The sequence below is a fragment of the Anomaloglossus baeobatrachus genome, chromosome 5, assembly GCF_048569485.1.
Source record: "Anomaloglossus baeobatrachus isolate aAnoBae1 chromosome 5, aAnoBae1.hap1, whole genome shotgun sequence".
Taxonomy (NCBI): Eukaryota; Metazoa; Chordata; class Amphibia; order Anura; family Aromobatidae; genus Anomaloglossus; species Anomaloglossus baeobatrachus.
Window position 1 is genome coordinate 594,249,816 of NC_134357.1, and position 26,200 is coordinate 594,276,015.

At 43.8% G+C, this 26,200-nt stretch overlaps 1 protein-coding gene across 1 annotated transcript; it reads right to left on the reverse strand.

Moving 5' to 3' along the window:
- Positions 1–2,438: 2,438 nt before the first annotated feature.
- SCO1 (synthesis of cytochrome C oxidase 1) lies at positions 2,439–23,564 on the reverse strand. The gene is made up of 7 exons (XM_075348015.1): positions 23,320–23,564; positions 5,128–5,235; positions 3,567–3,657; positions 3,276–3,473; positions 3,019–3,111; positions 2,822–2,937; positions 2,439–2,734 (listed from the first exon to the last, which is right to left on the reverse strand). Exons 1-7 carry the CDS (start codon positions 23,395–23,397, stop codon positions 2,600–2,602), a joined length of 819 nt encoding a protein of 272 aa, XP_075204130.1. The 5' UTR covers positions 23,398–23,564; the 3' UTR covers positions 2,439–2,599.
- Between the last annotated feature and the right edge of the window lie 2,636 nt (positions 23,565–26,200).

Genomic DNA, 26,200 nt, shown 5'->3' on the forward strand with positions numbered 1-26,200 from the left:
ATAACTACTATAATACTGCCCCTATATACAAGAATATAACTACTATAATACTGCTCCTATATACAAGAATATAACTACTATAATACTACCCCCTATATACAAGAATATAACTACTATAATACTGCTCCTATGTACAAGAATATAACTACTATAATACTGTCCCCTATATACAAGAATATAACTACTATAATACTGCCCCCTATGTACAAGAATATAACTACTATAATACTGCCCCTATGTACAAGAATATAACTACTATAATACTGCCCCTATGTACAAGAATATAACTACTATAATACTGTCCCCTATATACAAGAATATAACTACTATAATACTGCCCCTATGTACAAGAATATAACTACTATAATACTGCTCCTATATACAAGAATATAACTACTATAATACTGCCCCTATGTACAAGAATATAACTACTATAATACTGCCCCTATGTACAAGAATATAACTACTATAATACTGCCCCTATATACAAGAATATAACTACTATAATACTGCTCCTATTTACAAGAATATAACTACTATAATACTGCCCCCTATATACAAGAATATAACTACTATAATACTGCCCCCTATGTACAAGAACATAACTACTATAATACTGCCCCTATATACAAGAATATAACTACTATAATACTGCTCCTATGTACAAGAATATAACTACTATAATACTGCTCCTATGTACAAGAATATAACTACTATAATACTGCCCCTATATACAAGAATATAACTACTATAATACTTCCCCTAAGTACAAGAATATAACTACTATAATACTGCCCCCTATGTACAAGAATATAACTACTATAATACTGCCCCCTATGTACAAGAATATAACTACTATAATACTGCTCCTATTTACAAGAATATAATTACTATAATACTGCCCCCATATACAAGAATATAACTACTATAATACTGCTCCTATATACAAGAATATAACTACTATAATACTGCTCCTATATACAAGAATATAACTACTATAATACTGCTCCCTATGTACAAGAATATAACTACTATAATACTGCCCCCTATATACAAGAATATAACTACTATAATACTGCCCCTATGTACAAGAATATAACTACTATAATACTGCTCCTATATACAAGAATATAACTACTATAATACTGCCCCTATGTACAAGAATATAACTACTATAATACTGCCCCTATGTACAAGAATATAACTACTATAATACTGCCCCTATGTACAAGAATATAACTACTATAATACTGCCCCTATATACAAGAATATAACTACTATAATACTTCCCCTAAGTACAAGAATATAACTACTATAATACTGCCCCCTATGTACAAGAATATAACTACTATAATACTGCCCCCTATGTACAAGAATATAACTACTATAATACTGCCCCTATATACAAGAATATAACTACTATAATACTTCCCCTAAGTACAAGAATATAACTACTATAATACTGCCCCCTATGTACAAGAATATAACTACTATAATACTGCCCCTATATACAAGAATATAACTACTATAATACTGCCCCTATATACAAGAATATAACTACTATAATACTTCCCCTAAGTACAAGAATATAACTACTATAATACTGCCCCCTATGTACAAGAATATAACTACTATAATACTGCTCCCTATATACAAGAATATAACTACTATAATACTGCCCCCTATGTACAAGAACATAACTACTATAATACTGCCCCTATATACAAGAATATAACTACTATAATACTTCCCCTAAGTACAAGAATATAACTACTATAATACTGCCCCCTATGTACAAGAATATAACTACTATAATACTGCCCCCTATGTACAAGAATATAACTACTATAATACTGCTCCTATTTACAAGAATATAATTACTATAATACTGCCCCCATATACAAGAATATAACTACTATAATACTGCCCCCTATATACAAGAATATAACTACTATAATACTGCCCCTATGTACAAGAATATAACTACTATAATACTGCCCCCTATGTACAAGAATATAACTACTATAATACTGCCCCTATATACAATAATATAACTACTATAATACTGTTCCTATATACAAGAATATAGCTACTATAATACTGCTCCTATATACAAGAATATAACTACTATAATACTGCCCCTATATACAAGAATATGACTACTAGAATACTGCTCCCTATATACAAGAATATAACTACTATAATACTGCCCCCTATATACAATAATATAACTACTATAATACTGCTCCTATATACAAGAATATAACTACTATAATACTGCCCCTATATACAAGAATATAACTACTATAATACTGCCCCCTATGTACAAGAATATAACTACTATAATACTGCCCCTATATACAATAATATAACTACTATAATACTGTTCCTATGTACAAGAATATAACTAATATACTAAATAAAACCCAAGACTCAGCTGTAGAAAAATCAATAATTTGGATCATTTCCATTTAATCACATTTATAATTTACAGAGCAGCGTTTATATGGATATATAAAATATACAAAATGTAAACTGGCAGCTGCCACCTTGGAGAGAGAAGATCAAGTCCACAGTAAAGATGGAGGATGCGGTGGCGTTATGTCGCGTGTTGGAATCGCTTCATGTGAAGAGCTATGGAGCCTGTGATTTCTGAACTCGTCTTGTTCTGTCCGTAATAATCTACAAAGCCGCCATCTGGTCCCACAAGATACATGACAATGGTATGGTCCACCTGCGGGGGAGGAGAGGATACGGTTACATGGTGGGTGGAAACATTCGATCTCATTGATGACACTCCAGACATGGCCGCCCTACTCACAATGTAGTCGCTATCGTCATCCTTGGGTCCTGGGCTGAAGTAAACCCGATATGCCTTGGCCACCTGTTCAATCTGCCCCACCGTCCCAGTCAAACCCACCAGTTTAGGAGAGAATTCTGCACAGAGTACAAATTATTGAGGGGTGACATTCACTACCAGTTCTCCAAGAAAAAGAACTCCCATCGATTGCACCGTACCTTTGATATAACTGGCGACTGCGTCTTTATGGTCCCGTTCAGGGTCAATGGTGATGAACACAGGGGTGAGGTTGGGGACTTCTTTGAGGGTGTCTGGAAGTGTAAGACAGGGGGTCTTAACTGATGAAAATTCTCACCCACTCTGGTGAGGACCCATTGCTCCCTCCTTTGGAGACAATATGGCCACCACTAGATGTGTCAGGTTGTGTAGGAGTCTAGGAAAGATGGGTGACAAGGCGCAAAGCACAGCACTTTACCAATCTCATCCACGACTTGCACCATCTTCTCGATTTCTTCGGGGCAGATGTCCGGACAGTGAGTGAAACCGAAGTACAGGAGGATCCACTGGCCCAAAAAATGCTGGTCCGTCTTGGGGAGGCCATTGTGATCGATTAAAGAGAACGGTCCGCCGAGTAATGGCTTCCCTAGCGACCGATTCTTTTCCTGCTCAATTTCTGCAGCGGAAAAACAAAAAAAAAACCCAATCATATGTGCCGAGCAGAAAAAAAATATCTATACATTCCCCAGGACTACAGCTATAAACTCACTTTCCTCTTTCTCCTTTTTAACATATTTCATGCCGGCCATAAGAGCGCCACCCACCGCCACAGTGATCGCCAAGGACTTCCAGGACACCGGCTACTGGGACAGAAGACAAAGAGGGTCAGACGACCGGTCTCAGACACAGAGTTCAATAGACGTCCCTCACCAAAACCCAGAGTCGGGGTCAATAACGAGGGCAAACAACAGTCATAGAAGGATTCTCCGACACAGATCTATGGACGTCCCTCACCAAAACCTAGAGTCAGGGGTCGATGACGAGGGCAAACAACAGTCATAGAAGAATTCTCCGACATAGATCTATGGACGTCCCTCACCAAAACCCAGAGTCAGGGTCAATAACAAGGGCAAACAACAGTCATAGAAGGATTCTCCAACACAGATCTATGGACATCCCTCACCAAAACCTAGAGTCAGGGGTCGATGACAAGGGCAAACAACAGTCACAGAAGGATTCTCCGACACAGATCTATGGACGTTCCTCACCAAAACCCAGAGCCAGGGTCACTAACGAGGGCAAACAACAGTCATAGAAGGATTCTCCGACACAAAGATCTATGGATGTCCCTCAAGAAAAACCCAGAGTCAGGGGTCGATGACGAGGGCAAACAACAGTCACAGAAGGATTCTCCGACACAGATCTATGGACGTTCCTCACAAAAACCCAGAGTCAGGGTCAATAACGAGGGCAAACAACAGTCATAGAAGGATTCTCCGACACAGAGATCTATGGATGTCCCTCACCAAAACCTAGAGTCAGGGGTCGATGACGAGGGCAAACAACAGTCACAGAAGGATTCTCCGACACAGATCTATGGACGTCCCTCACAAAAACCTAGAGTCAGGGTCGACAGTCATAGAAGGATTCTCCGACACAGAGATGTATGGATGTCCCTCACCAAAACCCAGAGTCAGGGGTCGATGACGAGGGCAAACAACAGTCACAGAAGGATTCTCCAACACAGATCTATGGACGTCCCTCACCAAAACCTAGAGTCAGGGGTCGATGACGAGGGCAAACAACAGTCACAGAAGGATTCTCCGACACAGATCTATGGACGTCCCTCACCAAAACCTAGAGTCAGGGGTCGATGACGAGGGCAAACAACAGTCACAGAAGGATTCTCCGACACAGATCTATGGACGTCCCTCACAAAAACCTAGAGTCAGGGTCGACAGTCATAGAAGGATTCTCCGACACAGAGATGTATGGATGTCCCTCACCAAAACCCAGAGTCATGGGTTGGTGACGAGGGCATACAACACTGCCATAGAAGGATTCTCCGACAAAGATCTATGAACGTCCCTCACCAAAACCTAGAGTCAGGGTCGATGACGAGTGCAAACACCACCGATGTAGAAGGATTCTCCGACACAGATCTATGGGTGTCCCTCACCAAAACCCAGAGTCAAGGTTGATGGTGGGGGCAAACAACACCGCCACAGAAGAAGTGTCAGAAATGAGCATACGCCCATGATTCCAAATACTAATGGGGCAGAACACAGCGACAGCAACCATTATGCACCACTCCAATCACGTATCCTTACCCCTTCTTTTGTTTCCCTCTTCTTGTATCCTGGAGGGGTTGGGGGAAGGGTACTCAGCAACCGACTGGAACAGGCACAGCTCCGCCATATATTAATCGGAATATTAATCTGAAGAAATCAAAGGCAAAACCCTGTAAACGGTGATAGAAGATGGGGTGGGGTGTAGAACAAGTGTCGTGGGGTCTTTAATGATGGGGTACAGGTATAGAGGACAGGTGTAGTGTTCTGGGGGGGGGTATATTAATTAAAGGGAGGGGGCCACTAGTTATAGAGGTGTAGAACACATGGGATGAGGGTTCGGTGATTATACGGATGCCTCATGCATCGATGAGGTCCAAAGTGGTGCTGGAGAAGAATGTGCCCCATTTCCTGGGAGTCAGAGAACACAATAAAAAACACAATCACTAATGATGGGTTGAAAAATACATTGGGATAAAGTTACTGTTTGAGGGAACATGAAGGTTCGGATAATTCGAGACAAATAACATCTAACATTCGTGTAGTCATACTGAATAACGAACCTAATGCAAGTTAATGGGAAACTAAATGTTCCGGAGAAACTTGGAAGTCGGACTGGGAAATGCTGAAATGAATGGGAACAGTATGAGTAAGATGCCTGGATGCATTTATGATTCACATTTTGTTTCTAGCAATAATGCTGTCAGAAAATTACGGGATTAAACCAGGAAAATGACAGTTAGCAATTCTCCCGCGAGGCTGTCACACTACTTCAGGGTTCGCTCATTAGATCTCATGCATATTCCCCACTTCCTCCACCCACCTGCTGTGATAGCGTTTGTGATTGGTTGCAGTCAGACTGCCGTTTCTGATTAGCTGGGCTCACAATAGCGGTCTGGGTCCCCTAATGTTGTGTAAAACTAAGTAAATATTTTGAAAAAAATGGAGTAGGATCCCCCGTATATTGATACCCAGTGCAGACAAAGCAGACTGCTACATATTGCAGCCTCCTGCTGTGCAAGTTTTCTTGGCAGTATCAAAATACAAGGAACCCCATGTGGTCCTTCCCAATTCTGATACCCAGCCAAGATAAAGCAGACAGCTGGAGACTGGTAATCTCAGGCTGGGAAGCCCATGGTTATTGGGCCCTTCCTAGCATAAAAATAGCAGCCCATAGCCATCCCGGAATTGTCACATCCATTAGATAAGATAATTCTGGTGCTTTACCCCGATTGCCCTGGTGCAATCGGGGTAATATAAGGAGTTAATGACAGCTATGATGTCAAAATATCACAGTTATCACCAAGCCCGAGATTAGTAACAGGCAGGAGCCTATGAGACCCCCATTACTAGCCCTGTAAGTCAAAAGAAAAACACACAAAAATCCTTTATTTTATGCGGTTTTGGTGTGTTTTTCTTGATGACAGCTGTGATTTTTTGACAATTCACCACTGTCATTAACTCCTTATATTACCTCGATTGCCAGCGCACCAGGGCAGTCGGAATGAGCTGGAAAAAGCACCAGAATTTTCACATCTAATGGATGTGACAATTCTGGTGTGGCTGAGGGCTGCTATTTGTAGGTTAGTGAGGGCCCAATAACCATGGGCCTCCCCAGCCTGAGAATACCATCCCCCAGCTGTCTGCTTTATCTTGACTAGGTATCAAAATACAGGGCGGGGGAAATTGAATGCCGGTTTTTAAAAATTATTTAAATCATTTAAAAAAAAAATAGTCACATGGGGTCCCTCATATTTTCATACACAGCCAAGATGACACGCACAGTTGGTGGCTGCCGCCTGTAGCTGTTCGCTATATTTTCGCTGGATATCAGAATACGTCATTTTTTCTATTTATTTATTTTTACACTCCACCAATCACAGATGCAGGAAGAGAGGGTGGGCGGGAGAAGCAAATATTCAACCAGAGATGCCAGCACAGAGAGTGGGCAAGGGAAGCAGTGCATATTCATAAGGGTTAATGAGCAGACCAGGAAGTAATGGGACAGGTAAGTGTATTCTCCTGCTCTAATGACTGCAAAACGTTTTTTATTTTCACTGCGCCTCCCAATCACAGTAATGCCAATGGCAAAGATGACTGTGGCATTACTGTGATTGGCAAGCAATCCCAGCATGTTTAGTGGCTGGAAATCATGCGCCAAACATGCTGGGAGGAGACTCGAGTATCACGAGGCGAATACCAAAATACTCAGGTAACGGAATATTGTGAATTCCATAATATTCCTGTGGGTAACGAATAGTGGCGAGTATATTTGCTCATAATTAGATAAAATGCCTCACAGTTTACATATTTAGGTGTACAGGAGATAAAGACCCTTCACAGATCATGCTTCTAAAGGCCCAGTCACACACAACGCCTTACCAGCGATCCCGAAAACGATTCGACCTGATAGGGATCGCTGGTAAGTCGCTGTGAGGTCGCAGGTGAGATGTCACACAGTCAGACCTTACCACCTTTCGCAGGAATGATACAGGTGGCAGTAGCCACCTGTATAACGATCTCAGCAGTCACTGTGACCCTGTCACACAGCATCAAACACAGCGATGTGTTCTGCCCAGCAGGACATCGCCATTGAAGAAAATGGCCTGGACCATTCGGCAACGACTAGAGATCTCACAGCAGGGGCCTGATCGCTGGTAGGTGTCACACATAACGAGATCGCCAACGGGAGCAGCGATCTCGTTATGTGTGGCGGTACCTTAAGGGTACAAGAAGTAAATACCACCCAGAGACCATATATCTTGAATGAGAGGTAAAACCCCTCAGAGATAAGAAATCTGAGGGTACATGTGGTAAAAAACCTCAAGCATGTATTTGGATGTACATTGTATATATGGTGGTACATGAGATAAATACCGCTCATAAATCATGTATATGAGGGTACATGAGGTAAAAAACCTTCATAGTTCAAGTATATGATGGTACAACAGGTAAAAAAAAACCCTCCTAGATCATGTGTATGACAGCACATGAGGTAAAACCCCCTTATAGTTCATGTTTATAAGGGTACACGAGGTAAAAAACCCTCATAGTTCATGTATACGAGGGTACATGCGGTAAAAAACCCTCAGTTCATGTATACGAGGGTACACGAGGTAAATACCCCTCATAGTTCATGTATACGAGGGTACACGAGGTAAATACCCCTCATAGTTCATGTATACGAGGGTACATGAGGTAAAAACCCCTCATAGTTCATGTATATCAGGGTACACGAGGTAAATACCCCTCAGTTCATGTTTATAAGGGTACATGAGGTAAAAACCTCTAATAGATCATGTTTATAAGGGTACACGAGGTAAAAAACCCTCATAGTTCATGTATACGAGGGTATATGAGGTAAAAAACCCTCAGTTCATGTATACGAGGGTACACGAGGTAAATACCCCTCAGTTCATGTATACGAGGGTACACGAGGTAAATACCCCTCATAGTTCATGTATACGAGGGTACATGAGGTAAATACCCCTCAAAGATCATGTATATGTAAGGGGGTGTAAGGCTCAGCCACCCCAGACCTGCACATCCAATGTGTAGAAAATGTAATGTTTGAAGTTCACGTTAGGCAAGGTTCACATTTCCGTTCTTTATGATCAGTCACAATCCACCGCTCTGATAAACAACGCAATCCGTTTGGCAGATTCCGTTGTTTCCCATAGACTTATATGAGTGGCAGATTGTGATGCCCTTGCGTTGCATCCGCAGCCCGACTGATCAGTCGTGGAACGACTGACCGTCGGGCGGCAGGAACGCAGCGTGTAACGTTTTTTGAGCAGCGGAATCCTTTTGATTTCGCTGGGCATACTCTCTCTCGGCGGCCGAACGATCAGCTGATCACCCGGCGGCCGGCTTCTGTGAGCGATTAGCTGATCTCCCGGCGGCCGGCTAATGAGAGCGATCAGCTGATCGTTCACAATAGCCGACCGCCGGGAGATCATCTGATCGCTCTCAAAGGCTGGCGCCCAGGAAATTAGCTGATCGCTCTCATTAGCCGGCAGCCGAGAGATCATCTGATCCCTCTGAAAAGCCGGCGCCCGGCTATTGTGAACAATCAGCTGATCGTTCTCTCTCACTCGTTTTACAACGGAATCCGCTTTCTCATGACAATGAATTCCAATTCTTGTCATCCGTTGTACAACGCATCAGTCACAAGCGTCAAGCAACGCATGTAACTGATGCAAAACAACGGAAATGTGAACCTAGCCTTATTCTGTAATGTGTTTAAACAGCCACTAGGTGGCAACAATGTATAAGCTGCTTCCCTGGTACTCCGGAGCCAGAGGGAGTTAGTAAAGGGGAGGGGCTTAGTTGAAAAATAACGGTTAAGAAGTCAATTAGAGTGAGGAGAGTCGCTGAGGGAGAGGAGCAGACAGCGTCTGTGAGAGACATGGTGGAGGAAAAACCCCAATAACTTTAATTTGGCGTGACCTTCTGGGTGAAGCCCGGGTGATGGTCATTTCCCTGGCGGATACCTAGTGAGCCCCCTCAATCAGCGAAAGGTCAGTGGGCTCTGAAGAGAGGCGTAGGTCCTGACTGACCGGAAAGACTGTTGATTCTGCCATGAATAATGAAGCTGAAGTAGAGGATGAGGAGCTTAAGGACCCTAACGGGTGCCCAAGTACCAGGGAAGCAGTCGGCCAGCAAAACATATCAATTATCTGTTGCTAATGGTAACCCCTTCGGGGAACAAGATAGAGCCAGCCTCAGGCGAGATAAAAAAAAAACTGTTTTCAAAGTCGATAATTAAAGAAGTTTGGTTGAAAGAACCTGTGACAGTGTCAGTGCTTGTGAAGGGTGAAGAAAAAGTATGTTTATTACTGGATTGCACTAAAGTGGCGATCGGGGTGCAAAGGAAGAAGAACACTGTTCTGCGCTCAGGGCTGTGGAGTCGGAGTCGTGGAGTCGGAGTCGGAGCTCATTTTGGTGGAGTCGGAGTCGGAGTCGGAGTCGGTATAAAATGCACCGACTCCGACTCCTAAAATATATAATAAATTGGGGACAGGAGTGCAATGCAGAATGTGCTGAATATTTTACTAAATAATAACATTTAGTATAATGCTTATATTTAAGTGAAAAATTTATTGTAGTACAATGTGAACATCAGACATTTAATTGTTTTTATGATACAATAATCAAGATATTTGGATAGAACATAAAATATTTATTGGAATACAACTTTAGAACACAAAAAACTAATAAATTGTAAATATGTAATATATATATATATATATATATATATATATATATATATATATATATATATATATATACACACAGTGTATATACACACACAAGATATATATGTAATCTACTGTATATTACATAGTGTATTACATATTTACAATTTATTACAGTTTTTTGTGTTCTAAAGTTGTATTCCAATAAATATATTTTATGTTCTATCCAAATATCTTGATTATCGTATCATAAAAATTATTAAATGTCTGATGTTCACATACACATATTCATGTACTACAATACATTTTTCACCTAACTAAGCAATATATGTAGGAGTCGGAGTCGGAGCCGGAGTCGGAGCCGGAGTCGGAGTCGGTGCAAGAGAATTTGAGGACTCGGAGTCGGAGTCGAAGGTTTGGCTTACCGACTCCACAGCCCTGTAGACTGCGCTGCAGCCGAACAGCAGGCTCTGCCATGACTAACAAGGCCCCCGACCGCCCTTTTAACATATATGAGAGTACATTATGTAAAAACACCTCATAGATCATGAATATGAGGGTACATGAGGTAAATACACCTCATAGATCATGTATATGACGGTACATGAGGTAAAACCCTTCATAGTTCATTTATATGACAGTACATGAGGTAAAACCCCTCATAGATCATGTATATGACGGTACATGAGGTAAAAACACCTCATAGATCATTTATATGACAGTACATGAGGTAAAACCCCTCATAGATCATGTATATGACGGTACATGAGGTAAAACCCCTCATAGATCATTTATATGACAGTACATGAGGTAAAACCCCTCATAGATCATGTATATGAGGGTACATGACATAAAAACCCCTCATAGCTCATGTATATGAGGATACATGAGGTAAAAAGAACCCCTCATAGATCATGTATATGACATTACACGAGGTAAACACCCCTCACAGATCATGTATATGAGGGTACATGAGGCAAAAAACCCTCATAGATCACGTATATAAAAGGTACATGAGGGAAAACCCCTCACAGATCATATATATGAGGGTACATGAGGCAAAAATACCCTCATAGATCATGTATATGACGTTACATGAGGTAAAACCCCTCACAGATCACGTATATGAAGGTACATATGTAGCTTATGCAGCTTCACATGTGTTCGGTAAATGCCCCTCATAGTTCAAGTATCTGCAGGTAAATACACCGCACAGATCACCGGACCGTATGTGCGGTAAATACCCCCAGATAACTAATCTGTGAGTAGGTAACATTCGGGAGGGGGTGTAGGATATATTTGGGAGGGTGTATTTTGGCTGTGGTATGCAGGGCTGTGGAGTCGGAGTCGGAGTCGTGGAGTCGGAGTCGGAGTCGGAGCTCATTTTGGTGGAGTCGGAGTCGGTATAAAATGCACCGACTCCGACTCCTAAAATATATAATAAATTGGGGACAGGAGTGCAATGCAGAATGTGCTGAATATTTTACTAAATAATAACATTTAGTATAATGCTTATATTTAAGTGAAAAATGTATTGTAGTACAATGTGAACATCAGACATTTAATTGTTTTTATGATACAATAATCAAGATATTTGGATAGAACATAAAATATTTATTGGAATACAACTTTAGAACACAAAAAACTAATAAATTGTAAATATGTAATATATATATATATATATATATATATATATATATATATATATATATATACACACAGTGTATATACACACACAAGATATATATGTAATCTACTGTATATTACATAGTGTATTACATATTTACAATTTATTACAGTTTTTTGTGTTCTAAAGTTGTATTCCAATAAATATATTTTATGTTCTATCCAAATATCTTGATTATCGTATCATAAAAATTATTAAATGTCTGATGTTCACATACACATATTCATGTACTACAATACATTTTTCACCTAACTAAGCAATATATGTAGGAGTCGGAGTCGGAGCCGGAGTCGGTGCAAGAGAATTTGAGGAGTCGGAGTCGGAGTCGAAGGTTTGGCTTACCGACTCCACAGCCCTGGTGGTATGTATTGGAGGAGGGTGTAGTATATATTGGTGGGTGTATTTTGGGTGTAGCATATATTGGGGAGGATGTAGTGTATATTGGGGAGGAGTATTTTGGGTGTAGCATATATTGGAGGAGGATGTAGTGTACATAGGGGATGTATTTTGGGTGTAGTATATATTGGGGAGGATGTAATGTATATAGGGGGTGTATTTTGGGTGTGATATATATTGGAGGAGGGTGTAGTATATATTGGGGTGTATTTTGGGTGTAGCATATATTGGGCAGAGTAGTGAATTTTGGGTGTAGTATATATTGAAAAGGGTGTAGTGTATATTGGGGGTGTAATTTGGGTGTAGCATGTATTGGGGATTGTGTAGGGTATATTGGGGGGTGTATTTTGAGTGTAGTATATATTGGAGGGTGTAGTGTATATTGGGGAGGGTGTATTGTGGGTCTAGTGTAAATTGGAGGGGGTATATTTTGGGGAAGTGTGAATTCTGGGTGCAGTGTTTAATGGGGGCGATGTATTTAGGGTTGAAGAAAATATTGGGGGAGGCTATATTTTGGGTATAGGATATATTGGGGGAGGGTGTATCTTGAGTGTAGTATATTTTTGGGGGAGGGTGTATCTTGGGTGAAGTGTATAATGGGGGAGGGTGTGGTATATATTGGGGGGAAAGTGTATCTTGGGTGTAGTGTATATTGGGGGAGGGTGTAGTACATATTGGGGGAGGGTGTATCTTGGGTGTGGTATATATTGGGGAGGATGTATTTTGGGGGGGTGGTATATATTGGGGAGGATGTATTTTGGGGGTGTCGTATATATTAGGGGAAGGTGAAATATATTGGGGAGGATGTATTTTGTGGGTGTGGTATATATTAGGGGAAGGTGCAGTATATATTGGTGATATATTTTGGGGGTGTGGTATATATTGGGGAGGATGTATTTTTGGGGTGTCGTATATATTAGGGAGGATGTATTTTGTGGGTGTGGTATATATTAGGGGAAGGTGCAGTATATATTGGTGATATATTTTGGGGGTGTCGTATATATTAGGGAGGATGTATTTTGGGGGTGTGGTATATATTAGGGGAAGGTGCAGTATATATTGGTGATATATTTTGGGGGTGTGGTATATATTGGGGAGGATGTATTTTTGGGGTGTCGTATATATTAGGGAGGATGTATTTTGTGGGTGTGGTATATATTAGGGGAAGGTGCAGTATATATTGGTGATATATTTTGGGGGTGTCGTATATATTAGGGAGGATGTATTTTGGGGGTGTGGTATATATTAGGGGAAGGTGCAGTATATATTGGTGATATATTTTGGGGGTGTGGTATATATTGGGGAGGATGTATTTTGGGGGTATCGTATATATTAGGGAGGATGTATTTTGTGGGTGTGGTATATATTAGGGGAAGGTGCAGTATATATTGGTGATATATTTTGGGGGTGTGGTATATATTGGGGAGGATGTATTTTGGGGGTGTAGTATATATTGGGAAGGATGTATTTTGGGGGTGTCGTATATATTAGGGAGGATGTATTTTGTGGGTGTGGTATATATTAGGGGAAGGTGAAATATATTGGGGAGGATGTATTTTGGGGGTGTGGTATATATTAGGGGAAGGTGCAGTATAGATTGGTGATATATTTTGGGGGTGTGGTATATATTAGGGGAAGGTGCAGTATATATTGGTGATATATTTTGGGGGTGTGGTATATATTGGGGAGGATGTATTTTGGGGGTGTCGTATATATTAGGGAGGATGTATTTTGTGGGTGTGGTATATATTAGGGGAAGGTGCAGTATATATTGGTGATATATTTTGGGGGTGTGGTATATATTGGGGAGGATGTATTTTGGGGGTGTCGTATATATTAGGGAGGATGTATTTTGGGGGTGTCGTATATATTAGGGGAAGGTGCAGTATATATTGGTGATATATTTTGGGGGTGTCGTATATATTAGGGAGGATGTATTTTGTGGGTGTGGTATATATTAGGGGAAGGTGCAGTATATATTGGTGATATATTTTGGGGGTGTGGTATATATTGGGGAGGATGTATTTTGGGGGTGTCGTATATATTAGGGAGGATGTATTTTGGGGGTGTCGTATATATTAGGGGAAGGTGCAGTATATATTGGTGATATATTTTGGGGGTGTCGTATATATTAGGGAGAATGTATTTTGGGGGTGTGGTATATATTAGGGGAAGGTGCAGTATATATTGGTGATATATTTTGGGGGTGTCGTATATATTAGGGAGGATGTATTTTGGGGGTGTGGTATATATTAGGGGAAGGTGCAGTATATATTGGTGATATATTTTGGGGGTGTGGTATATATTGGGGAGGATGTATTTTGGGGGTGTCGTATATATTAGGGAGGATGTATTTTGGGGGTGTGGTATATATTAGGGGAAAGTGCAGTATATATTGGTGATATATTTTGGGGGTGTCGTATTTATTAGGGGAAGGTGCAGTATATGTTGGGGGAGGTTGTGGTATATGTTGGGGGAGGTTGTGGTATATATTGGGGGAGGGTGCGGTATATATTGGTGATATATTTTGGGGGTGTCGTATTTATTAGGGGAAGGTGCAGTATATGTTGGGGGAGGTTGTGGTATATATTGGGGGAGGGTGCGGTATATATTGGGGGAGGGTGCGGTATATATTGGGGGAGGGTGCAGTATATATTGGTGATATATTTGGGGGGTGTCGTATTTATTAGGGGAAGGTGCAGTATATGTTGGGGGAGGTTGTGGTATATATTGGGGGAAGGTGCAGTATATGTTGGGGGAGGTTGTGGTATATATTGGGGGAGGGTGCGGTATATATTGGTGATATATTTTGGGGGTGTCGTATTTATTAGGGGAAGGTGCAGTATATGTTGGGGAAGGTGCAGTATATGTTGGGGGAGGTTGTGGTATATATTGGGGGAGGGTGCGGTATATATTGGTGATATATTTTGGGGGTGTCGTATTTATTAGGGGAAGGTGCAGTATATGTTGGGGAAGGTGCAGTATATGTTGGGGGAGGTTGTGGTATATATTGGGGGAGGGTGCGGTATATATTGGTGATATATTTTGGGGGTGTCGTATTTATTAGGGGAAGGTGCAGTATATGTTGGGGAAGGTGCAGTATATGTTGGGGAAGGTGCAGTATATGTTGGGGGAGGTTGTGGTATATATTGGGGGAGGGTGCGGTATATATTGGTGATATATTTTGGGGGTGTCGTATTTATTAGGGGAAGGTGCAGTATATGTTGGGGGAGGTTGTGGTATATATTGGGGGAGGGTGCGGTATATATTGGTGATATATTTTGGGGGTGTCGTATTTATTAGGGGAAGGTGCAGTATATGTTGGGGAAGGTGCAGTATATGTTGGGGGAGGTTGTGGTATATATTGGGGGAGGTTGTGGTATATATTGGGGGAGGTTGTGGTATATATTGGGGGAGGTTGCGGTATATATTGGGGGAGGTTGCGGTATATATTGGGGGAGGTTGCGGTATATATTGGGGGAGGGTGCGGTATATATTGGGGGAGGGTGCGGTATATATTGGGGGAGGGTGCAGTATATGTTGGGGGAGGTTGTGGTATATATTGGGGGAGGGTGCGGTATATATTGGTGATATATTTTGGGGGTGTCGTATTTATTAGGGGAAGGTGCAGTATATGTTGGGGGGAGGTTGTGGTATATATTGGGGGAGGGTGCGGTATTTATTAGGGGAAGGTGCAGTATATGTTGGGGGAGGTTGTGGTATATATTGGGGGAGGGTGCGGTATATATTGGGGGAGGTTGTGGTATATATTGGGGGAGGGTGCGGTATATATTGGTGATATATTTTGGGGGTGTCGTATTTATTAGGGGAAGGTGCAGTATATGTTGGGGGGAGGTTGTGGTATATATTGGGGGAGGGTGCGGTATATATTGGTGATATATTTTGGGGGTGTCGTATTTATTAGGGGAAGGTGCAGTATATGTTGGGGGAGGTTGTGGTATATATTGGGGGAGGGTGCGGTATATATTGGTGATACATTTTGGGGGTGTCGTATTTATTAGGGGAAGGTGCAGTATATATTGGGGGAGGTTGCGGTATATATTGGGGGAGGTTGCGGTATATATTGGGGGAGGTTGCGGTATATATTGGGGGAGGTTGCGGTATATATTGGGGGAGGTTGCGGTATATATTGGGGGAGGTTGCGGTATATATTGGGGGAGGGTGCGGTATATATTGGTGATATATTTTGGGGGTGTCGTATTTATTAGGGGAAGGTGCAGTATATGTTGGGGGAGGTTGTGGTATATATTGGGGGAGGGTGCGGTATATATTGGTGATACATTTTGGGGGTGTCGTATTTATTAGGGGAAGGTGCAGTATATGTTGGGGGAGGTTGCAGTATATATTGGGGGAGGTTGCGGTATATATTGGGGGAGGTTGCGGTATATATTGGGGGAGGTTGCGGTATATATTGGGGGAGGTTGCGGTATATATTGGGGGAGGTTGCGGTATATATTGGGGGAGGTTGCGGTATATATTGGGGGAGGGTGCGGTATATATTGGTGATATATTTTGGGGGTGTCGTATATATTAGGGAGGATGTATTTTGGGGGTGTGGTATATATTAGGGGAAAGTGCAGTATATATTGGTGATATATTTTGGGGGTGTCGTATTTATTAGGGGAAGGTGCAGTATATGTTGGGGGAGGTTGTGGTATATGTTGGGGGAGGTTGTGGTATATATTGGGGGAGGGTGCGGTATATATTGGTGATATATTTTGGGGGTGTCGTATTTATTAGGGGAAGGTGCAGTATATGTTGGGGGAGGTTGTGGTATATATTGGGGGAGGGTGCGGTATATATTGGGGGAGGGTGCGGTATATATTGGGGGAGGGTGCAGTATATATTGGGGGAGGGTGCAGTATATATTGGTGATATATTTGGGGGGTGTCGTATTTATTAGGGGAAGGTGCAGTATATGTTGGGGGAGGTTGTGGTATATATTGGGGGAGGGTGCGGTATATATTGGTGATATATTTTGGGGGTGTCGTATTTATTAGGGGAAGGTGCAGTATATGTTGGGGGAGGTTGTGGTATATATTGGGGGAAGGTGCAGTATATGTTGGGGGAGGTTGTGGTATATATTGGGGGAAGGTGCAGTATATGTTGGGGGAGGTTGTGGTATATATTGGGGGAGGGTGCGGTATATATTGGTGATATATTTTGGGGGTGTCGTATTTATTAGGGGAAGGTGCAGTATATGTTGGGGGAGGGTGCGGTATATATTGGGGGAGGGTGCGGTATATATTGGTGATATATTTTGGGGGTGTCGTATTTATTAGGGGAAGGTGCAGTATATGTTGGGGAAGGTGCAGTATATGTTGGGGGAGGTTGTGGTATATATTGGGGGAGGTTGCGGTATATATTGGGGGAGGTTGCGGTATATATTGGGGGAGGTTGCGATATATATTGGGGGAGGGTGCGGTATATATTGGGGGAGGGTGCGGTATATATTGGGGGAGGTTGCGGTATATATTGGGGGAGGTTGCGGTATATATTGGGGGAGGTTGTGGTATATATTGGGGGAGGTTGTGGTATATATTGGGGGAGGTTGCGGTATATATTGGGGGAGGTTGCGGTATATATTGGGGGAGGTTGCGGTATATATTGGGGGAGGTTGCGATATATATTGGGGGAGGGTGCGGTATATATTGGGGGAGGGTGCGGTATATATTGGGGGAGGGTGCAGTATATGTTGGGGGAGGTTGTGGTATATATTGGGGGAGGGTGCGGTATATATTGGTGATATATTTTGGGGGTGTCGTATTTATTAGGGGAAGGTGCAGTATATGTTGGGGGGAGGTTGTGGTATATATTGGGGGAGGGTGCGGTATTTATTAGGGGAAGGTGCAGTATATGTTGGGGGAGGTTGTGGTATATATTGGGGGAGGGTGCGGTATATATTGGGGGAGGGTGCGGTATATATTGGGGGAGGGTGCAGTATATGTTGGGGGAGGTTGTGGTATATATTGGGGGAGGGTGCGGTATATATTGGTGATATATTTTGGGGGTGTCGTATTTATTAGGGGAAGGTGCAGTATATGTTGGGGGAGGTTGTGGTATATATTGGGGGAGGGTGCGGTATATATTGGGGGAGGGTGCGGTATATATTGGTGATATATTTTGGGGGTGTCGTATTTATTAGGGGAAGGTGCAGTATATGTTGGGGGGAGGTTGTGGTATATATTGGGGGAGGGTGCGGTATATATTGGGGGAGGTTGCGGTATATATTGGGGGAGGTTGCGGTATATATTGGGGGAGGTTGCGGTATATATTGGGGGAGGGTGCGGTATATATTGGGGGAGGGTGCGGTATATATTGGGGGAGGGTGCGGTATATATTGGGGGAGGGTGCGGTATATATTGGGGGAGGGTGCGGTATATATTGGGGGAGGGTGCGGTATATATTGGGGGAGGGTGCGGTATATATTGGGGGAGGGTGCGGTATATATTGGGGGAGGGTGCGGTATATATTGGGGGAGGTTGCGGTATATATTGGGGGAGGTTGCGGTATATATTGGGGGAGGTTGCGGTATATATTGGGGGAGGGTGCGGTATATATTGGGGGAGGTTGCGGTATATATTGGGGGAGGTTGCGGTATATATTGGGGGAGGTTGCAGTATATATTGGGGGAGGGTGCGGTATATGTTGGGGAAGGTGCAGTATATGTTGGGGGAGGTTGCGGTATATATTGGGGGAGGTTGCGGTATATATTGGGGGAGGGTGCGGTATATATTGGGGAAGGTGCAGTATATGTTGGGGAAGGTGCAGTATATGTTGGGGGAGGGTGCGGTATATATTGGGGAAGGTGCAGTATATGTTGGGGGAGGGTGCGGTATATATTGGGGGAGGTTGCGGTATATATTGGGGGAGGGTGCGGTATATATTGGGGAAGGTGCAGTATATGTTGGGGGAGGTTGTGGTATATATTGGGGGAAGGTGCAGTATATGTTGGGGGAGGTTGTGGTATATATTGGGGGAGGTTGCGGTATATATTGGGGGAGGTTGCAGTATATGTTGGGGAAGGTGCAGTATATGTTGGGGAAGGTGCAGTATATGTTGGGGGAGGTTGCGGTATATATTGGGGGAGGTTGCGGTATATATTGGGGGAGGGTGCGGTATATATTGGGGAAGGTGCAGTATATGTTGGGGGAGGTTGTGGTATATATTGGGGGAAGGTGCAGTATATATTGGGGGAGGTTGCGGTATATATTGGGGGAGGTTGCGGTATATATTGGGGGAGGTTGCAGTATATATTGGGGGAGGTTGCGGTATATATTGGGGGAGGGTGCGGTATATATTGGGGGAGGGTGCGGTATATATTGGGGGAGGGTGCGGTATATATTGGGGGAGGGTGCGGTATATATTGGGGGAGGGTGCGGTATATATTGGGGGAGGGTGCGGTATATATTGGGGGAGGGTGCGGTATATATTGGGGGAGGGTGCGGTATATATTGGGGGAGGGTGCGGTATATATTGGTGATATATTTTGGGGGTGTCGTATTTATTAGGGGAAGGTGCAGTATATGTTGGGGGAGGTTGTGGTATATATTGGGGGAAGGTGCAGTATATGTTGGGGGAGGTTGTGGTATATATTGGGGGAGGGTGCGGTATATATTGGTGATATATTTTGGGGGTGTCGTATTTATTAGGGGAAGGTGCAGTATATGTTGGGGGAGGTTGTGGTATATATTGGGGGAGGTTGCGGTATATATTGGGGGAGGGTGCGGTATATATTGGGGGAGGGTGCGGTATATATTGGGGGAGGGTGCGGTATATATTGGGGGAGGGTGCGGTATATATTGGGGGAGGGTGCGGTATATATTGGGGGAGGGTGCGGTATATATTGGGGGAGGGTGCGGTATATATTGGGGGAGGGTGCGGTATATATTGGGGGAGGGTGCGGTATATATTGGGGGAGGGTGCGGTATATATTGGGGGAGGTTGCGGTATATATTGGGGGAGGTTGCAGTATATATTGGGGGAGGTTGCGGTATATATTGGGGGAGGGTGCGGTATATATTGGGGGAGGGTGCGGTATATATTGGTGATATATTTTGGGGGTGTCGTATTTATTAGGGGAAGGTGCAGTATATGTTGGGGGAGGTTGTGGTATATATTGGGGGAGGTTGCGGTATATATTGGGGGAGGTTGCGGTATATATTGGGGGAGGTTGTGGTATATATTGGGGGAGGGTGCGGTATATATTGGGGGAGGTTGCGGTATATATTGGGGGAGGGTGCAGTATATGTTGGGGGAGGTTGTGGTATATATTGGGGGAGGGTGCGGTATATATTGGGGGAGGGTGCGGTATATATTGGTGATATATTTTGGGGGTGTCGTATTTATTAGGGGAAGGTGCAGTATATGTTGGGGGAGGTTGTGGTATATATTGGGGGAGGTTGTGGTATATATTGGGGGAGGTTGCGGTATATATTGGGGGAGGTTGCGGTATATATTGGGGGAGGTTGCGGTATATATTGGGGGAGGGTGCGGTATATATTGGGGGAGGGTGCGGTATATATTGGGGGAGGTTGTGGTATATATTGGGGGAGGTTGCGGTATATATTGGGGGAGGGTGCGGTATATATTGGGGGAGGGTGCGGTATATATTGGGGGAGGTTGCAGTATATATTGGGGGAGGTTGCGGTATATATTGGGGGAGGGTGCGGTATATATTGGTGATACATTTTGGGGGTGTCGTATTTATTAGGGGAAGGTGCAGTATATGTTGGGGGAGGTTGTGGTATATATTGGGGGAGGGTGCGGTATATATTGGTGATATATTTTGGGGGTGTCGTATTTATTAGGGGAAGGTGCAGTATATGTTGGGGGAGGTTGTGGTATATATTGGGGGAGGTTGCGGTATATATTGGGGGAGGGTGCGGTATATATTGGGGGAGGGTGCGGTATATATTGGGGGAGGGTGCGGTATATATTGGGGGAGGGTGCGGTATATATTGGGGGAGGGTGCGGTATATATTGGGGGAGGGTGCGGTATATATTGGGGGAGGGTGCGGTATATATTGGGGGAGGGTGCGGTATATATTGGGGGAGGGTGCGGTATATATTGGGGGAGGGTGCGGTATATATTGGGGGAGGGTGCAGTATATGTTGGGGGAGGTTGTGGTATATGTTGGGGGAGGGTGCGGTATATATTGGGGGAGGGTGCGGTATATATTGGGGGAGGGTGCGGTATATATTGGGGGAGGGTGCGGTATATATTGGGGGAGGTTGCGGTATATATTGGGGGAGGTTGCGGTATATATTGGGGGAGGGTGCGGTATATATTGGGGGAGGTTGTGGTATATATTGGTGATATATTTTGGGGGTGTCGTATTTATTAGGGGAAGGTGCAGTATATGTTGGGGGAGGGTGCGGTATATATTGGGGGAGGGTGCGGTATATATTGGGGGAGGGTGCGGTATATATTGGGGGAGGGTGCGGTATATATTAGGGGAAGGTGCAGTATATATTGGTGATATATTTTGGGGGTGTCGTATTTATTAGGGGAAGGTGCAGTATATGTTGGGGGAGGTTGCGGTATATATTGGGGGAGGGTGCGGTATATATTGGTGATATATTTTGGGGGTGTCGTATTTATTAGGGGAAGGTGCGGTATATATTGGGGGAGGGTGCGGTATATATTGGGGGAGGGTGCGGTATATATTGGTGATATATTTTGGGGGTGTCGTATTTATTAGGGGAAGGTGCAGTATATGTTGGGGGAGGTTGTGGTATATATTGGGGGAGGGTGCGGTATATATTGGGGGAGGGTGCGGTATATATTGGGGGAGGGTGCGGTATATATTGGGGGAGGGTGCGGTATATATTGGGGGAGGGTGCGGTATATATTGGGGGAGGGTGCGGTATATATTGGGGGAGGGTGCGGTATATATTGGGGGAGGGTGCGGTATATATTGGGGGAGGGTGCGGTATATATTGGGGGAGGGTGCGGTATATATTGGGGGAGGGTGCGGTATATATTGGGGGAGGGTGCGGTATATATTGGGGGAGGGTGCGGTATATATTGGGGGAGGGTGCGGTATATATTGGGGAGGGTGCGGTATATATTGGGGGAGGTTGCGGTATATATTGGGGGAGGTTGCGGTATATATTGGGGGAGGGTGCGGTATATATTGGGGGAGGGTGCGGTATATATTGGGGGAGGGTGCGGTATATATTGGGGGAGGGTGCGGTATATATTGGTGATATATTTTGGGGGTGTCGTATTTATTAGGGGAAGGTGCAGTATATGTTGGGGGAGGTTGTGGTATATATTGGTGATATATTTTGGGGGTGTCGTATTTATTAGGGGAAGGTGCAGTATATGTTGGGGGAGGGTGCGGTGTATATTGGGGGAGGGTGCGGTGTATATTGGGGGAGGGTGCGGTGTATATTGGGGGAGGGTGCGGTATATATTGGGGGGGGGTGCGGTATATATTGGGGGGGGTACGGTATATATTGGGGGAGGGTGCGGTATATATTGGGGGAGGGTGCGGTATATATTGGGGGAGGGTGCGGTATATATTGGGGGAGGGTGCGGTATATATTGGTGATATATTTTGGGGGTGTCGTATTTATTAGGGGAAGGTGCAGTATATGTTGGGGGAGGTTGTGGTATATATTGGGGGAGGGTGCGGTATATATTGGGGGAGGGTGCGGTATATATTGGGGGAGGGTGCGGTATATATTGGGGGAGGGTGCGGTATATATTGGTGATATATTTTGGGGGTGTCGTATTTATTAGGGGAAGGTGCAGTATATGTTGGGGGAGGGTGCGGTATATATTGGGGGAGGGTGCGGTATATATTGGGGGAGGGTGCGGTATATATTGGTGATATATTTTGGGGGTGTCGTATTTATTAGGGGAAGGTGCAGTATATGTTGGGGGAGGTTGTGGTATACATCTGGTGAAGGGTCAGGACTCACCCTGCAGGAGCTCGGGAGACCCCGCGCTATTCCTCTCGGGCTCAGCCGTATACACAGCACCGCACACCGCGCCGCCATGACACTGACCTCCAGCCTCACACATCTGCGGTTCCGGTGTGCGTCCCTCTTTGCTCCGCCGGGAAACCGCTTCTGTCATTATGGTTCCGGGCACATAGTGAAACGTGAGAGTGTCGTAATGAGCAATGTCACCCTGCACATCCCGGATCATCTCCACAGAGAGGAGCCCGGGAACGTGCGGTCATTACTCCAGAGATCCGGGATAACGTGAGGGAAGGGCCGCTGAAAAGATAAAGTGCCGGGGGCTGAGAAAGAACAACCCCCTCACACATAATGGCGACCGTGGAAATAAGTACATCCCCACACATACAGTGATCAATACCCTAAATCAGGAAGAGATGAGGGAAAGCCTTCCACAACATCAGAGGACTGGGCTTACCTGAGGGCGATATTCCGTATCCTCCAGTTCTGGGCAGGACTCAGGTAAATACTCTTATCTGGGGATATGCAGGGTAAAACCCCTCATATCTGGGGGTATGTGAGGTAAATCCCCCTGAGAGATCAATTATCTGGGGGTATGTGAGGTAAATCCCCCTAGAAGATCAATTATCTGGAGTATGTGAGGTAAATCCCCCTGAGAGATCAATTATCTGGGGGTATGTGAGGTAAATCCCTCCGAGAGATCAATTATCTGGGGTATGTGAGGTAAATCCCCCTGAGAGATCAATTATCTGGGGGTATGTGAGGTAAATCCCCCTAGAAGATCAATTATCTGGAGTATGTGAGGTAAATCCCCCTGAGAGATCAATTATCTGGAGTATGTGAGGTAAAGCCCCTTGAGAGATCAATTATCTGGAGTATGTGAGGTAAAGCCCCTTGAGAGATCAATTATCTGGAGTATGTGAGGTAAAGCCCCTTGAGAGATCAATTATCTGGGGTATGTGAGGTAAAGCCCCTTGAGAGATCAATTATCTGGGGTATGTGAGGTAAAGCCGCTTGAGAGATCAATTATCTGGGGTATGTGAGGTAAAGCCCCTTGAGAGATCAATTATCTGGAGTATGTGAGGTAAAGCCCCTTGAGAGATCAATTATCTGGGGTATGTGAGGTAAAGCCCCTTGAGAGATCAATTATCTGGGGTATGTGAGGTAAAGCCCCTTGAGAGATTAATTATCTGGGGGTATGTGAGGTAAAGCCCCCTGAGAGATCAATTATCTGGGGATATGTGAGGTAAATCCCCCTGAGAGATCAATTATCTCAGGGTATGTGAGGTAAAGCCCCCTGAGAGATCGATTATCTGGGGGTATGTGAGGTAAATCCCTCCGAGAGATCAATTATCTGGGGTATGTGAGGTAAATCCCTCTGAGAGATCAATTATCTGGGGGTATGTGAGGTAAATCCCCCTGAGAGATCAATTATCTGGGGGTATGTGAGGTAAATCCCTCCGAGAGATCAATTATCTGGGGGTATGTTAGGTAAAGCCCCCTGAGAGATCAATTATCTGGGGGGGATGTGAGGCAAATTCCCCTGAGAGATCAATTATCTGGGGGTATGTGAGGTAAATCCCTCAGAGAGATCAATTATCTGGGGGTATGTGAGGCAAATCCCCCTGAGAGATCAATTATCTGGGGGTATGTGAGGTAAATCCCTCCGAGAGATCAATTATCTGGAGTATGTGAGGTAAAGCCCCTTGAGAGATCAATTATCTGGAGTATGTGAGGTAAAGCCCCTTGAGAGATCAATTATCTAGAGTATGTGAGGTAAAGCCCCTTGAGAGATCAATTATCTGGGGTATGTGAGGTAAATCCCCCTGAGAGATCAATTATCTGGAGTATGTGAGGTAAATCCCCCTGACAGATCAATTATCTGGAGGTATGTGAGGTAAATCCCCCTGAGAGATCAATTATCTGAGGATATGTGAGGTAAATCCCCCTGAGCGATCAATTATCTGAGGTATGTGAGGTAAAGCCCCCTGAGAGATCAATTATCTGGGATATGTGAGGTAAAGCCCCCTGAGAGATCAATTATCTGGGGGTATGTGAGGTAAAGCCCCCTGAGAGATCAATTATCTGGGGATATGTGAGGTAAGTCTCCGTCATAGACCTCTTATCTAGGGATACATCAGGTAAATACCTCTCATGGAACAGCAATGCCCCCAAAGTTGGTTCTTTGTGTAAATTGTAAAGTAAACAAGAATGAATGATCTGAAAATCCCTTATCGCCATATTTTATTCACAACAGAACAGAAAAGATCAGAGGTTGAAACTTTGATATTTTTCCATTGTATTTGAATAGTAACTCATTTAGAATTTGATGGCAGTGACACGTCTCCAAAAAATTAGAACCAGATTAACAAAAGGCTGGAAAAGTAAATGGTATTAATGAAAAATAGCTGGAGCTCAATTTTCAACTAAGTCACATGACTGTGTATAAAAAGAGCACATTAGAGAGGCAGAGTCTCCCAGAAGCAAAGATGGTCAGAAGTCACCAATCTGTGAACGACCCATATTTAAAAATTGTGGGGCAAATTCTGAAAAAATGTTTCTCAATGTAAAATATCCACCAGCTACAGCACATAATATGTACACAAGGGTCACAACCGATGGTCATTATTGGAGGCTCATGATCTCGGGAATACATCCACTAATGTAAGAGAATGCTCCATCATGTAAAGAAGTAGCTGTATATAACCACAATTCAGAAACGTTATCACTAAAGGTCGCTTTACACGCAACAACATCGCTAACGAGATGTCGTTGGGGTCATGGAATTCGTGACGCACATCCGGCCTCGTTAGCGATGTCGTTGCGTGTGAAACGTACGAGCGACCGCTAACGATGCAAAATACTCACCTAATCGTTGATC

Bases quoted from the DNA above. Each gene is read 5' to 3' on its own strand.
- SCO1 (XM_075348015.1), bottom strand. From the start codon at position 23,397: ATGGCGGCGCGGTGTGCGGTGCTGTGTATACGGCTGAGCCCGAGAGGA. The intron at 5,236-23,319 runs GTGAGTCCTGAC...TGATTTCTTCAG, and splicing joins GTCTCCCGAGCTCCTGCAGG to ATTAATATTCCGATTAATAT. The intron at 3,658-5,127 runs GTAAGGATACGT...CTGTCCCAGTAG, and splicing joins AGAGGGAAACAAAAGAAGGG to CCGGTGTCCTGGAAGTCCTT.